Source organism: Mustela lutreola, chromosome 1 (assembly GCF_030435805.1).
Source record: "Mustela lutreola isolate mMusLut2 chromosome 1, mMusLut2.pri, whole genome shotgun sequence".
Classification (NCBI taxonomy): Eukaryota; Metazoa; Chordata; class Mammalia; order Carnivora; family Mustelidae; genus Mustela; species Mustela lutreola.
In genome coordinates this window covers 9,192,409-9,208,064 of record NC_081290.1, presented here as the reverse complement: position 1 = coordinate 9,208,064, position 15,656 = coordinate 9,192,409, and the positions used below count along the sequence as shown (strand labels likewise).

Here is a 15,656-nt window from a genome sequence, read left to right as displayed (position 1 = left end):
ACCATACATTGAACAAACTAACTGGTATCTTGTCAAATCTAACACTGCAAATGAACTTGTGCTATATACTAGGACATTTTTTTAAAGTTCAGCATTTATAATTAGCCGTTCTTGTCTTTACTATGTCACACAACTAATTTTTTTTTAACTTTAAGCATCTCAAAAATAGATACGGTTTCATTTTTTCCTGCAGTTTCTGAAATTCTTACCCATCAGTGCTGAACAGAGTGGGTTCAAAAATTCAAAATTGGAGTACAGGCTATTTACACATATAAACTATATAAATGTACACTTAAATTTCTCATTTTCCAAATATGCCCTCTGAAATGCTTGACAAAAGAACTTTTAAAAGATAATTTTCATGAGTAATTGTTAAAAGGACCTCTCAGAATTCGATTTAGGTTGAATTTCTTTTTCTTTCCTACTCATTTAATGCATTGCTTTTTAAAACCAAAGTTAATGTAAAATTAGCTTTTCATTTCTATTGAAAAATATTCTCTCATCTTTCTTAACATAGTTCTTACTTAGCATGCACACTTTCGAAACTGTGAATGCATTTAAAGATAGAAGTCTAGGGGCGCCTGGGTGGCAGTGGGTTAAAGGCTCTGCCTTCGACTCAGGTCATGATCCCAGGGTCCTGGGATAGAGCCCCCACAGCAGGCTCTCTGCTCAGCAGGGAGCCTGCTTCTTCCTCTCTCTCTCTCTGCCTGCCTCTCTGCCTACTTGTGGTCTCTGTCTGCCAAATAAATAAAATCTTAAAAAAGAAAAAAAAAGTCTAATATGAAACCTTTTTAATACACCTTAGTCATGACTCCAACTATCATAGTACAAAGAAATTCTTATTTATGTCAAGTCATAGTTGCAGAATTTTCACTCACTTACCCAAAATACAAGTGATAGAATTTTTGCAATCAAGGTATGTAACATAGTAAGTCATATTAAAACATTAATGAAGCTCACATTCTAAATTCATCATCTGGAATCGGCACTAGTTAACTGAGTGTTGTGACTTGAAGTGAGCATTTATCAGTGGAATGTATAGAGGTTTCCTGGCTATTTGAAAGTAGAGAATTCCTAGCAAATTTTTCATACTTCAAAATAGTAGAAAGCAGAGTATACTCTGCTTTCCAAAAGTTTGCATTATACTATTGCAAAAGTTCTGTAATGCCAGATATGCAGGAATGAGTGATTCTGAAAAGCTCAAAATAAAAAATAGAGGAAATAAAACAGAAGCTCTGAAGAGGTTTTGGGATTTTGAGTTTCCCTCTTTAGTGTATCACTTTGTATTGTTTTTTTTTAAAAGTGAATAACATAGTGTGCAAAATAATTTTCATGAAATGTGTACTTAGGTCATTTGCGTCAAAAGAAAGATAGAATAATATTTTCGTGAAGAACAAGACAGGATCTGTCAGTAAACTATAACCCCCTCCACTGTGTTCCTGAGAAGAAAAATGACAGTATAGTAATTTAACAAAAAGTTAATTTTCAATTACTAGCAACTTATTTTTACAGTAATAGCAAGCAGAAGGGAGAATATCTTTCACATGAATACTACAGTCAATTTTTGCGAGTATGAAATCCCTCATGAAATGGGGATTCTGTTCGTTCTGGCAAACGAAATAATCTCTAAAATAAAATGGTTGGTATTAAAAAGATTACACAATTGGGATATTATTTTTGCCATTTAAGGTGGGAGCTAACCCCAATATTATTTTTGACACTTAAGTCACTTATCTTAAAAGAATGAAAAAAAGGGGTACGTGGATGGCTCAGTCGGGTAATTGTCAGGCTCAGGTCATGATCTCAGGGTTGTGAGATCAAGCCCCATGTCAGACTCCATGCTGGATGTGGCATCTGCTTAAAATTATCTTCCTATTCCTTTGCCAACCCCCCTCCCACTCACTAGCCCTCGCTCAGGGCACACTCTCTCACTCTAAGAAAACAATAATAAAAGACTGAAATACATTAGGTAGTCTACAATTACACATACCATATACTTTCAAAAAGGGGGTAAAAAAGACCTGTGTGGTCTCAAAAGACTATGGTGTTTTTTTTTTAAACTACTTTTTAAGTAAAAATGCACTGCATTAGGGGCACCTGGGTGGCTCAGTGGGTTAAGCCTCTGCCTTCGGCTCAGGTCATGATCCCAAGGTCCCCAGATCAAGCCTGCTTCCCCACCCCCGCCGCCCTGCACCCTCTCTGCCTACTTGTGATCTCTGTCTGTCAAATAAATAAATAAAATTTAAAAAAAATGTACTGCATTACATCTGAAATATAAAAAAAATATATATTTGAAAAATGTTTCTAACACAGACTTCAAAAATCATGGTATTGTACTCAACAAGACTGAGCTCCAAAACTAAATACGGAGCATGCAGTCTATATCGCCCTGTCCCATAGGTTTAAAGTCAAGAAAATATAGGCTCTTTCTTACTAAGACACCCCCATTTTAACAAATTCAATTTTGTGAATCAACACAATTCACGTATTGTAATAAATACTGGGTGGGGTGTCTATTATCTAACAGGATTATCTTAATTATAATTAACACAGGAAAAAAACTAAGCAAGAAATTATACGATAGTGGCAAGTCATATATAAAATACTGTTAAATAGCATTACACACTTTTCTTAGTAAAGTGCTATAAATTTATTTCATAGCTACGTTTGTAGGCTATCATTTAGCTTTTTCCTTAAATTTGGTCGTAGCAAAACAAATTTATGTATTTTAAGACCACCTCTTAAAAGATATGTTTGTTTACAAATGTCTAGGTATGTCTGAAAAATCTTTTTACTCTTTATTCAGGCTACCAGAGTAAAGAAATTCCACTTATTTAACAGCCAAGGAACCATATTAATATTGTCAACTCTGGGTGACTTATCTGAATTCAAATTTGACCACTGTAGAATTTGTTTAAAAAAAAAAAAAAAAGGACGCCTGAGTGGCTCAGTTGGTTAAGCAACTGCCTTCGCCTTGGGTCATGATCCCGGTGTCCTGGGATCGAGTCCCACATCGGGCTCCTTGCTCAGCAGGGAGCCTGCTTCTCCCTCTGCCACTGCCTGCCATTCTGTCTGCCTGTGCTCGCGTTCTCTTCCTCTCTCTCTCTCTGATAAATAAATAAAATCTTTAAAAAAAAAAAAAAAAGACTGATGCATTCATTACTTCATATTTAAGCTTACTTTCTTTTACATTTCAACCATATAATTTATTTTTCCATATGAGACAGGGTAGGACACATATTCCTCTTGGATATGTTATTGTTTATTGTTTCAAGTGAATGGAATAGATAAATCCCACTGAGTAGTTTAGTGTGGCCCTGCATCTTATATAAATAGGTTAAATGAAGACATTATTTTGTATTCTGTATATTCATATAGACCATAAATTGTCCTAATGACAAATGCAAAACTTCCTTTATTACTTGTCCCAAGTTAGATGTTGATCCCTTTCACAGACAATATATATGTGTAGAGAATAAGAAGCCTTTAAAATTGGGGGAGGAAAAAAAGATACTTTCCACTAAATTACTGAAAATTGTAATTTTTATGTTGATTCTTGATGACTGCAAGGTCAATGTTAAGAACTGATATTATCCAATATAAAATAGTACATTGAATTATTTAATAATAAACAGTATAGTAAGAGCTTGTATACGCTGACTGGGAACCAGTGTGGCTTTGTAAATTCTCAGAAAGACTAAACATCTTATGGTTAGAAGAACCACAGGTGATGACGAAGGTGCTCTGCTTCTCTGTAGCAGCCATTACAATAAAAATCTTTATAAAAAATTATTTCACGATCAGCAAGAGAATGTTACTGGTATTAGTGGTAAAGGTAAGAAGAGAAGAGTGAAGAGAGAAGAGTGTATTTGTTTTAAAAGTGTGGCAAGGTAATAACATGACATGGGAAGGTAATAAATTTCTTCTGTATGTGCTCTGCTGCAAATAAACTCAAAAGAGAGCAAGATGGGTATTTTAAACAGGAAACATCCACTGATAATGCCCATTGTTTTACTTTATACTTAAATTACACAAGCAGAAAAGTTATGCTTATTAATAGTTTAATGTATGAAGGAAACATCCAGATTTCTGAATATGAAGGTACATATCTCACATTAATTTAAGTCTACATAAAGTAGAGCCTCTATACTGACATATTGAAATTTACTTTCTGCTTAGCCTTTTCTGTTATGTAAACAATTGTACATTTATTTGCCATTCTAAAACTTCAGGATCAAGTTTACATAATTTTGCTAAATTTCCGTGTTTGCTCAGAAGCAGTTTACAGTACTAAAACCAACCAGCCAAAGAACAGCTTCAACAGAAAGTTATGTCCAAAGGGGAAGAAGGAAAGAAATAAAGAAAAACGATAAGAAAAAATGCTAACTAAGGTAAAACGGATGTTGGTGGGGAATGGGCAGTCACAAATGTTCACAGAAAATAGGTCAGTTAGTAACTTCTTCTGCAAAAAGCCTACACACTTCAGTCAAGCACATCAGTAGAATGATTTGGGAGCATAAATTTTTTTCGGCCACTTGTGATTTCCTCTGAATGAAAAGGAATCTGCAGGCTAACACGCTGATCCTCATCAGCCAAGCTGGTTCATGTGCACACTGTTCATGTGAGGGGCCCAGGGTCCGGTCCACACCTAGGAATGTAGAGCATGTGTTTTATTAGATATGACATATCTAACATGTATCTGATTAAAAGCAGAACTCTTAAAAACTAAGTAAGTGCTCTTATTATCTATGAGCTAAAACAGCTAAATCTCATTTAATTTGCAACACACTTGAAAACAATGAAAAGCCCCTTTTGTTTGTTTTCCTGCCTCTCCTATTTCTCAAGCAAGATCTGATTTATTGTCATTTTTTAAAAACCATTACCTGAATGCATACAGACTGATGCCTGACGAAGGAAAATGGGTGAAACATTAAGCATACACCAACATAAGCTAAAATATACTAATCACTAATCATTTCTGTGAATTTTTAGAGTTATAATTATGCTCTGTTCTGACACTTATAATACATATAATGATAAATAACCTCTAGATGGTCCTTTTCATACTACTAGTTAATTCTGAGGTATAAAGTTACAACACTTTGTAATTTAAAATCCTTTACTTACCATCTGCTACCCAATGAAATATGTCATGCCTTTTATAATTTTCGCTTCAATCACTACAGTTTGTACCATTTTCCATATCCTCTTGCTGTATTAAATTTCCCTCAACTACCCATATTCACCCTACTCCCTCACTAGCATGATTTACCTGTATCCTATTTGTCTTGGCATCTCATAAACACTCAAGAAATGTTCCCTGAATGATCGGCCTTACCGTTTGAGGGCCATTATTTTCTGTGGAGCTTGAAACCATCTTTATCAGGGAGTTCCAAGAGGGGTCTGCAGCATGAGGGCCATTAAATATGGGTCCTCCAGCACCATCAGGAATAGGTGCTACTGGAGGAATCATTGCATTCCCATACACAGAGAAAGGCATACCCTTAAAAAAAGAGAAAACATAAATTATGCACATAGTCATATCTTCAAGTCACTGCTTATTTTCCCAAATAAAATCCATAGCCTTAAAAATGAGACTTCATTTTATTTTGAAAAAGTATGTTACTGAAGTAATCTAAAAATTATTTTCCATTATATGATTTCTTCTACCATTAGACTATACATACGCCTACTACAGCCAAAATATTTGGTCAAAAACATTTCTCTAGCCAGATTTTGACCCATAATTACAGGCGGACGCCTGCGCATCATTTCACAAACACTTATCCACTTGGAAGTAAAACAAAGCTAATAATAAGAAAAACATTTAGAAATATAACAGTGCTTATGTAAGTCACCATTACCCCAACTTTAGGAAAGTCCATGTATCCTGCAGGAACATGCTGATGGAATGTACCAGAAGGAGTTACAATTCCTGTACTCTCTCGCTCCATTGCTTGATGCTGTGAGAACACCCCTGGATCGGACATTGGCCTATGAATCATAGGATTTCCCATACCAGGGTTACACCAGTCTACTTTGTCTGAGGGAAAACAAAAAGTTAAAAAACGATAGCTGGTGATCTCTAAAACCAAAGACAGCAAGATAAAACATTTACTCTATTTCTATCTAGAATTTTCCACATTGAATTGTGCATTCTTTCAGAATAATGACTTACTTTTAAATATTTACTGCAGTATTTCCATGTGTAGGTAGTGATACAACAGCCTAATAACAACAATAACCTCATAGTAACAACTGTCTAAATACTTTGTGTTACAAAAGAAAAAAACCAAGTTAAGATAAGAGCTAGAGTCCAAAAGGAAATATTAGCATTTTCTTAACATGATGAAATGAAGACAGGAGTATGCTTGCATTAGATAAAGTCAATGAGATAACATGATAACAAAAAATGGCCTGAACTCTTAGAGCTGATTAGTGAAAACCAAGAGATATGAATACAGATCTTTTAAGAATGACTGTTAACGTTAAGTATTACTTACAATACTGTAGTATTTTAGTTAAATCCATAAATTTAAAACTTAATTTCTGGCAGGCAGAATAGCATGTCTTACCTTGATTGCCACCAATCCCTTCAAAGGACCAGATGCCACTATGCCCTACTGATGTGGATAAATTACTCCCAATAACAGATGGAGCTGAAGTTCCAGTTTGCCTGATACGTGCAGAACGTTCAGTCCCAATAGGGACTGGAACTTTTCTGTCCTGAGAGACATTGCTGGGCTTTTCTGACCCTAAAGGTACTGATGATGGGGCAGGCGAAGGTGCACGAACTCCAGAGGATACTGACTGTGCAGGAGAATCTAGAGAAAAGATATTTTGAAATAGTATACATGTCATCTATAGAGGGCATCATTTTGTAAAACCAAATCTTACATTCTGAAGATACCTTATATATGTGTTCTCTGAGGAAAAATGAAATACGGTAATAATGCTTAAAAATTATGCATATTAAAATTTGGTTAAGTTCCACGACTTTGCAGTCATTTTTTAATTTGATTCACAGTTTTTCCATTTGGTTACATGATAAAATGTGAAGCTGTCTGAATATAGATGATGTAATATAACCCATTAAGTTAATTAATATTTTAAAAAATGCTTGATACTGAGTAAAATAAACAACCACAACAATGAGAAGACTATCTTTAAATTTACAAGGCTAAATAACAACAAAACAGACGTGGAGGAAAATCATGCCTGTATTGGCAATTTCCAAACTGTATTCCTCGAGAACACACAGCCCTTGGTATGCTATGACAAAAACAAAGGGATTCAGGTAGGCAACAAATGTGGAAAATCTAACTTGAGAAAAAAGTTTCCTTAAATCAGAACTTCACAGAAACTTAATATGCTGATAAAATACCAATATAGGGCTATGCCTCACTGCCCAATTTGTTTTATTGTATCATGTATCACATGGGTATTCCACGAACAAGCTTTTCAAAATGACAATGTAAGCTTTATGTATCAAAACAAGGCAAGTTCTTAATATTTGGGAGTATTCTGAAGTGATTCAATTTCTTCATGCACTAGAGAGAAGAAAAAACAAGAACAACCCAAATTGTATTTCTTGTGAAAGATTTAAATATCAAGCACATTTAAATTTAAAAAAGGGTGTAAATGGTGGAGCCTGAAGCTTAAAAGTCAAAAGAGTTACCTGCTTATTTACAATTTACTCATAACTGCCTGACTGTATGCCCTAGATGCCCTAGGGATAGTCAAGAATAGTTTTCCATTTTTAATCATTATTTCATATAAGGTGTGTGTGTGTGTGTGTGTGTGTGTATTACTCCAAAGGGATTCAGGTAGCTAATAAATTTGCAAAATCAATCAACCTATCTATCTATCTGTACCCGGGTATATATACACAAAAGCACAGTGCCTCTACTTCCCAAGGTATTTTTCAGGGAATTTGAAAAAGAAAAATTCAGTAGAAGTATTAGTCTCAATGAATTGTAGTAATATTATTAACTTAAAAAAAAAAAGGATGTGAAAATACTTTATAAATTATTATTAATAGGATATAGAGATTATTGGGAAACAAAAACATGAAGCTTACGAGCTTATCTGCACAAGTAAACCAAGAAAACTGTTAGTCTCTAATGAAAAATTAAAATATATCATCTGTGGTTATGGATCCACTAGCATTCTTAACAGTATTACTTTTAATGAATCGTAAGAAAATAGAAAAGCCATGTATGTGTCTTTGAATAATTATATCTATTTCTAAACTCACCTTAAAACTGCACTGGTGTAAGAAGGAATTCTAAGATGGAGGTATAGCAGCACAACTTGTGATTCTTCCAAAATCTTTCCATAAAAACAAGCTACCAAGTTAGCAAAGCCAAACACCTCTGGATAACATCTATAACAAAACTAACAAAATAGGGGCACCTGGGGGGCTCAGTTGTTAAGCATCTGCCCTCAGCTCAGGTGATGATCCCAGGGTCCTGGGATGGAGACCCAAGCCCCGCATCAGGCTCCATGCTCAGTGGGAAGCCTGCTTCTCCCTCTCCCACCACCCCTGCTTGTTCCCACTCCCCCTGCTTGTATTCCCTCTCTCACAGTCTCTCTGTCAAATAAATAAACAAAATCTTTAAAAAATATATCCAAACGAATCAAAAGATACGAGTAAATGGGGACAAATCACTGATGGCTACAAGACCTCTGTGGTATCAACATCTGTGTGGAAAGAAGCAGTTCTCCAGACCCAAGAACAGAACAGGAGAACAAAACAGTCAAAGGTACTCAAAGAAAAGGAGAGAGCAGGCCAGTCTGATTAGAGCGGGTCAAACTGGGAGAGTTCTGCCTATGCATGGTCATTGCAAGGAATTAACAAAAAGGTCTGAAGAAGCTGGAGCAATAGTGACCCTATGAACTCTCAAAAACATCTGCTGAAGACTCATTCCACGATAAAGCTTCACACTACTAAGAAACTTCCGGGAACATATTCCAAGTTGAGCAGGAAAGGGACAATAGAAGCAAAGCAGACAAAAGATCCAGTCAAGAGTGGGGATGGTGGGAGGGTAAGGATAACAAAGCCAGATTTAATAAAGTATTAAGGCCATATTTTTGCATACTTGCCTAAATCACCAAATTCTAGAGCCTTTAAGCTAAAGAAGGTAACTGATCCATGTATCCTTTCTAAAAATTCAGGAAAGTTCATTTAATTTAAAATTGTAAAACAGAATAGAAATGCAATCAAATTCCATACAAAGTTATTATATGAACTAAGAGATATGGACCCAGAACATTTTACAGATAGTAAAAGCCAGCCAAGAAGAAAGCTGTATTCTAATATCAGGTGTATCAGAAACAAAGCTATACTCTAAAATTCCAATGTGAGCTGAAAGAAATGAAAGGAAAACATAGGAAAGAACAGCGTAATTCAGAATTAGTAAAACTGGAAACAATGAAAAAATTCAGGAAAGCAGTAGAAATGAAAGAATATTCCGGAACATATAAGGAACACAAGGGATAAATAAAGTTTTTTTTTTTTTAAAGATTTTATTTACATTGATCTGACAGAGAAAAGAGGCAGTGAGAGAAGTAGCCCGAGCAGGTAGAGTAGGAGAGGGAGAAGCAGGCTTCCTGCTGAGTGGGGAGCCCAATGCGGAACTCGATCCCAGCACTGTGGGATCATGATCTGAGTGAGCTAAAGGCAGATGCTTAATGAATGAGCAACCCAGGTGCCCTAATGTTTTGTTTTTTAAATTGTGTATTGAAAGGACACATTTACAAACCTGAGAAGGATCAACCCAGAACAACTTTGCCAAGACAAAGTCCAAGGTGGCAAGCTGGCAGGAAGGATGGACAGATAGGACAGACAAATGAATTCTACCTCTCCTAGACTCATCCTGGGAACCTACCCTATTGGTCAGTGTCAGATCTAGTTTCTCTTCCCTTTCCTGAATCTTCCAAAAAGCAAAAGCAAAGCAAAATACCCTCTATATTCTGTTTAAATGAATGGAGTAACTAGGCCTGCCTAAAGACAAGCCTCCATTTAAGAGATTTGCCCACTTCACAGCCATACTTTTATCAGGAGACAGTTTTCTGCTTCTTCCCTGCAAGCTTACTGGATTAATGACAGGTGTCTGACTGAAGAGTAATTCATTTCAGGCTAGCAGCAGTCTATGTCTGACATGGCCTGACCTGAACACAGGCGGTAAGCAAATCATATTCCTCATTCAGAACGGTACAATTGATGAAAAAAAGAAAAACTGGTTTAACTAATTATGAATTGAATCTTTGAGGACCATATAGAAGATGAGATTATGAAGGAGGCTAGGCAAAGAGGAAGTAAACAGAAGAGACTCACAAGACACAGACCATGAGTCTGTCATAAATCCTCTAAAGAGAGAGAGAAGGAATAGCCGAATGGCTCTGAAGCTGGCCCTGGATCAAATCCTGCATGGGTCTCCAGACAGTCCTTTAAAAGTCAGTACCATTTTCTTTGAGATTCCTTTGGTGGGTCTACGTTCTTTGTCATAAAAAGCACAGAATTATTATAATAATTTATAATTATAATAATTCTCTTTTCTCATCTCTAATTATAGAATTAGAAAAAAACACAAAATTCAATTCAGAGTCATCATGTTGTTTTAAAATATGCCAACTATATACTTAAGAAAAAACAGGTTTTAGAAGTTGTGTGCACTCTTAATACAATTTTGGGAACCTTCTTTAGAAAAAGAATACCAAACTGCAAACACAAAATTAGGTATAGGACCTTGGCAGGGTCCCTTGTAAAAAAGGCACCCTGAAGCTGAAGCTTCACTGGCTTCATGGTAAATCAATTTCAGTTTTGAAATGACAACAGGTCCTGAATTCAAAATGAAAGAGCAATGTGACTTACAAATTTAAAAAATACTCCTGTAGGAAAATTACTGTACTTTCTTCATCTTTCTGTTCAGGCCATCAAGATGAATGTGGTTGGTCATGACTAGCTTACAAAAAATTTTTTAAAGGTTACAGAAAATAGAATAGAAAATACCAGCATGGAACATACGTTGTAAGGGGGAGTGCTATTTTGTAAACGTATTATTTCAGCTCTACACTCACATGACATGTCCTGGCTCACAACATAAAATTACTTCCTTCCTTTCAAAATTTTGTTTTTACTGCTTTTTGATCTGATAACAGTTTTCTAAGGACTGAATGTCAAAATGGCCCATTGACTAAATGTGCCCAGAACTGAAACTCACAGACGACAGCCAGTAACCAATGCACGAGTCGGCAGTGTTGGTAGGAGAGATCTTAACAGTATGAATGGAGTAAGGGTTCGGGAGATCTCTGCCCAGCCTTTTACATGGAGAAGGTTCTTGGGCATCACCAATCTATTGTTCTTGGGCCTAAAGAAAGGATTTTTTTTTTCCTTTCTGAAAAATATTTAAAAAAAAAATTTAAAATTTTTCTTTAAAAAATTTTAACAGATAAATCTGTCCCCCACATCCCAACTTAATTTGTCAGGGTCCTAGTAACATCTTTATATCCTAAAGGAGAGGGAATGAGAAGAGGAACAGACTATATGGAGAAATATGACAGAACCTGTTCAAGTACATAAAACCAGACAAATATATTATGAAAAGTAAATCACATGCCTCCACAGTTAGTTCTACAACAGCATCCAGAATGGCAACTCTTAAGGAAACTATGTACATAAACACCGAAAACAAAATTTTGAAAGACTGGAATAAATGAAAACACAAAGCTACATTCATGTGAACAGATTACCTAAAAAAAAGCTGAAAGTCTGACAAAACAAACTAAATGGTCACTAAAAAAGTAACAGTATTAAAATTTATATTAAGGAAAATGCAGACTAGTTAAAAATTCAGTATTAGAGGTAAAAGCGGGAGTCTTGCGTAAATCAATCACTTAAATGATTGTAAAACAAAGACTCTAATTATAATTCCTTCTATATGTATGAGCTGTCCTTACACTGTAAGAGAGTTCCCTTCCATTCTAAAATCTTAAATTCTTAAAAACAATTTTTAATGAAAAAATTAAAAAAAACCTTAATCATTATGGACTTATGGATTCTTAGACTTTATCCAGTGAGCAGCCATTATTCACTTTGTTGGTCAAATTTTCCTGAATTTGGCCAGTGGGAGTCTCTCTCAAGCTGCTTCATGTGTCCTGACATGTCCCCATAATTTTGAGCACTTAAGTACTCTCTGACACCTAAGACTTCACCGGCTCCCTGTATGCCCCAGCTCTTGAGTCAGCTATTTCATCGAGAAAGCCTAGTTTCTTTCAGTAGACAGACATATTTAACAGATAGATCTGGCACTGGATGTGCTCACTGCTGATGAACATTAATTGCTTCTGGGCCCTTTCAGTAGATAGAGCTGGTGGAAAAAGAGCAACTTCATATGATTTACTCCAGTATACAGGTAACTGAAAAATCGTGAGTTCACACTGATCATCTAAATCGAATCCAATTCCATAGGGTTCTTCTTTGCCTTACTCCATTTCACACCACCTCTTCTCACAGTGAGGACTGTGAATTGTATCATTAATTAACTCACTTGCTCAATCCTACAATAAACCCCATAATTTTAGAATTGCTTATCCATAACATTATACAAATCCAATGTCCTATGTAGAATTGCGAGATTTGTTTGAAATCTTTTTGTCTTTAAACTGAGGGCATATAAAGTACTATGGTTTTGTTTTTGTTTTTTTTTTTTTTTTTAGATTTTATTTATTTATTTGACAGAGATCACAAGTAGGCAGAGAGGCAGGCAGAGAGAGAGAAGAGGAAGCAGGCTCCCCGCCGAGCAGAGAGCCCAATGTGGGGCTCGATCTCAGGACCTTGAGATCATGACCCGAGCCAAAGGCAGAGGCTTAACCCACTGAGTCACTCAGGTGCCCCATAAAATACTATGGTTTAAGAGTTTTTTTGGATTTTTTTTTTTTTATTTAGTAGGTTTGTGTCAATAACTTGAAACACAGGTAAGTTTGTTTCCATTTATGCTCAATTTTAGTGTTTTTCCTTCATCAAAGTTAATTTTTTTTTTGGAATTTATAAGCATTAACCTGATTACAAAAGCAAAACTATTATTTTTACTCAAACACGTACTACTGCTTTGCCTGTTCCCTTATTACACTGTCTCAAAGTCTGATGAGGAGTTAAGAACATAGTGTCAGAGAAACTCTCCATAGATTACTTATTAATTACAAAGGGAAAAATGATAATTTGACAGTACAGAAACCTGGCATACATGATCTTAACCAAATGATCAAATTTAACAGCACCAATAATGGTACAATCTAACATATTGTGCAATATCATGTACTGAAAGAAAGATACAACATTGACCATATAGTAATATTCCTGTCAAAAACACATAAATTAAATTTAATCCTGAAGAAATATCAGAAAAACAAAATTAAGGGGAATTTTACCAAACCATTGATCTGTAATCTTCCAAAGTCCTTCTCTGAAAGACAAAGAAGGCTGAAGGAACAGTCCAGATCATTTGATACTAAAAAGACATGGAATTGAATGCAATTTGTGATCCTGATTTGAATCTTGGATGAGAGGAAATAAAAAATATTATTGGGACAACTGGTGAAAAGTGAATATGGAATATTATGGATAGTATTGTCCAATGCACAATTTGCCACCTGTACCATAGCTGTGGACAGAATGTTCTTGTTTTTAAGAAATATTATCATTTAGGGTATTCAAGGCAGAATCGGTTGATATCCGCAACTAACTCTAAAATGGTACAGAAAAAAAATTCTACACACCCACACACCCAGAAATATACTGCAGGGAGAGAGAGGAATGTGGCAACATGTTAACAATTGGTGAAGCTGAGAAAAATATATAAGCATTCTTTGTACTATTCTTACAAGTTTAAAATTATTTTTTTAAAGTTAGACTTGAGAGACATAGTCTAATGTGATACATTTACCTTGAGTGATTCATGGTTCAAAAGGGAAGAAAAAATCTATAAAAACTGTTTTAGGACAACTGGGGATATTTGAATAGGGACTGAATATCACATGATATTACTAAATTAATACATTAACTATGTGACAATGATACTGTGGTTGTGTAAGAAAATGTCCATACTTTTAAGATGCACACTGAAGCTTTTAGGTCTTAGGTATTAGGTATTATATCTGAATCCTACTTACAAATGGTTCAATAATAAAAAAAAGCAAAGAGAGAAAACAGAGCAAAATGTTTAAAAAATTGGAAATTTTAAGAAATTACCAATCAAAAGGAATATGAATGCTTCTTAAAGTATTCTTGCAACTTCTCTGTAAGTTTGAAAATTTCTGAAAATTTTTGAAATAAAAAGTTGTGGGAATGCATCACTGAAAATTTTAATGACTTCAATGACATTCTCTATCAGCAATGGATTAGAAAACCTAATCTATATCGTTGCATTGTTAATGCATTTCAACAAAAACAAAATCAACTGAACGTAAAGCCAAACCAAAAAAATTAAAAAACAAACAAACAAAAAAATGAAAAGCCCACACACTGAATTTACAGGGCAAAACAACCTATCATACTTTGTGAATTTCATCCAAAAATTTCTGAGTTTATTTCCTAAAGTAATAAATATTACCATCTAAAGTAATAAACATTAATATCAATAAGTATGTTTTTATTACACTTAAAAACATTCTCTGCTTCTAAGAATCCATTCTATTTTAAAGATTAACTGCCAAAAAATTTCAGGTTAACACTTTTCAATGAGTAGTCATGTTGCAATTTTAACTCCTTTTCTCCCAATTCCTCTTTTTTCATGAACATAAAAATAAAAAACTATCCTTATTTTTATATGTAAGTAAGTGAATATGAATCATCTATATGTATATATCTTAAGAAATCTGTATTCCTATGATGGTTTAATTTCAGCTCAACATACTCAGAAGACACTAACCCAGATCCGTTATACATTTAGGGATAAAAATTAATTTTAAGAGGAGTTAAGAAAAAAATCAAGTAGGTAAAATCACTAAAAAATAATGATGTATTTCAGACTTTTTATTTATTTTTAATTATTTATTTGACAGAGAGAGGGAACACAAGCAGGGGAACTGGGAGAGGGAGAAGCAGCAGGCTTCCCTCTGAGCAAGGAGCCCAGTACGGGGCTCCATCCCAGGACCCTGGGATCATGACCTGAGCTGAAGGCAGACCCTTTAACGACTGAGTCATCCAAGCATCCCTATTTCAGACTTTAATCATTTGCTATATACAAAAATGTTTGCTCCTATGTTCCCATTTCATTAGTCTTGATATATTCAAGACTTGCTCATAGCTCTTAAATCATTTTTTACTTTGCCTTTTCCTACTTAAAACCTTTTGCTTTTCAGGAAACATATACACAAACTCTTCTTATGGAATTACAACATAAAGTACTCACCATTCGATGCTGATGAACATGGAGTCAACAAACTAAGTGGGGAAAAATGTTGTCTGTTAAAGTTAGCAGCTGTGGGTGCTCCTCCAAGGGGTGCCCCAGGTCCATACATCTGACCTCCTGAAAGGTTTGAGGCAAAGTTTCCCAAATGCGTAGAAGAAGGTGTTACAGAACCATACGGCGAGTCCATATTGACAATACCTAGAATTAGAAGAGAATTTATAATTGTTACTTGTAGGAGGAAAA

The 15,656-nt window shown here is 35.1% G+C and overlaps 1 protein-coding gene across 6 annotated transcripts in view; it reads right to left on the bottom strand.

Annotated features, from left to right (window-relative positions):
• Nucleotides 1-3,386: 3,386 nt before the first annotated feature.
• Nucleotides 3,387-15,656, bottom strand: part of ANKRD17 (ankyrin repeat domain 17) — a 162,983-nt gene continuing 150,713 nt past the window's right edge. For all 6 annotated transcript variants that reach the window (XM_059159391.1, XM_059159397.1, XM_059159424.1 and 3 more), the window contains 5 exons: nucleotides 15,414-15,611; nucleotides 6,576-6,824; nucleotides 5,865-6,043; nucleotides 5,339-5,503; nucleotides 3,387-4,648 (listed from right to left, as the gene is read on the bottom strand). In XM_059159391.1, coding sequence (XP_059015374.1) covers nucleotides 4,589-4,648; nucleotides 5,339-5,503; nucleotides 5,865-6,043; nucleotides 6,576-6,824; nucleotides 15,414-15,611 — 851 coding nt within the window. In that variant the 3' untranslated portion in view covers nucleotides 3,387-4,588. The remainder of the gene's footprint in view (nucleotides 4,649-5,338; nucleotides 5,504-5,864; nucleotides 6,044-6,575; nucleotides 6,825-15,413; nucleotides 15,612-15,656) is intronic.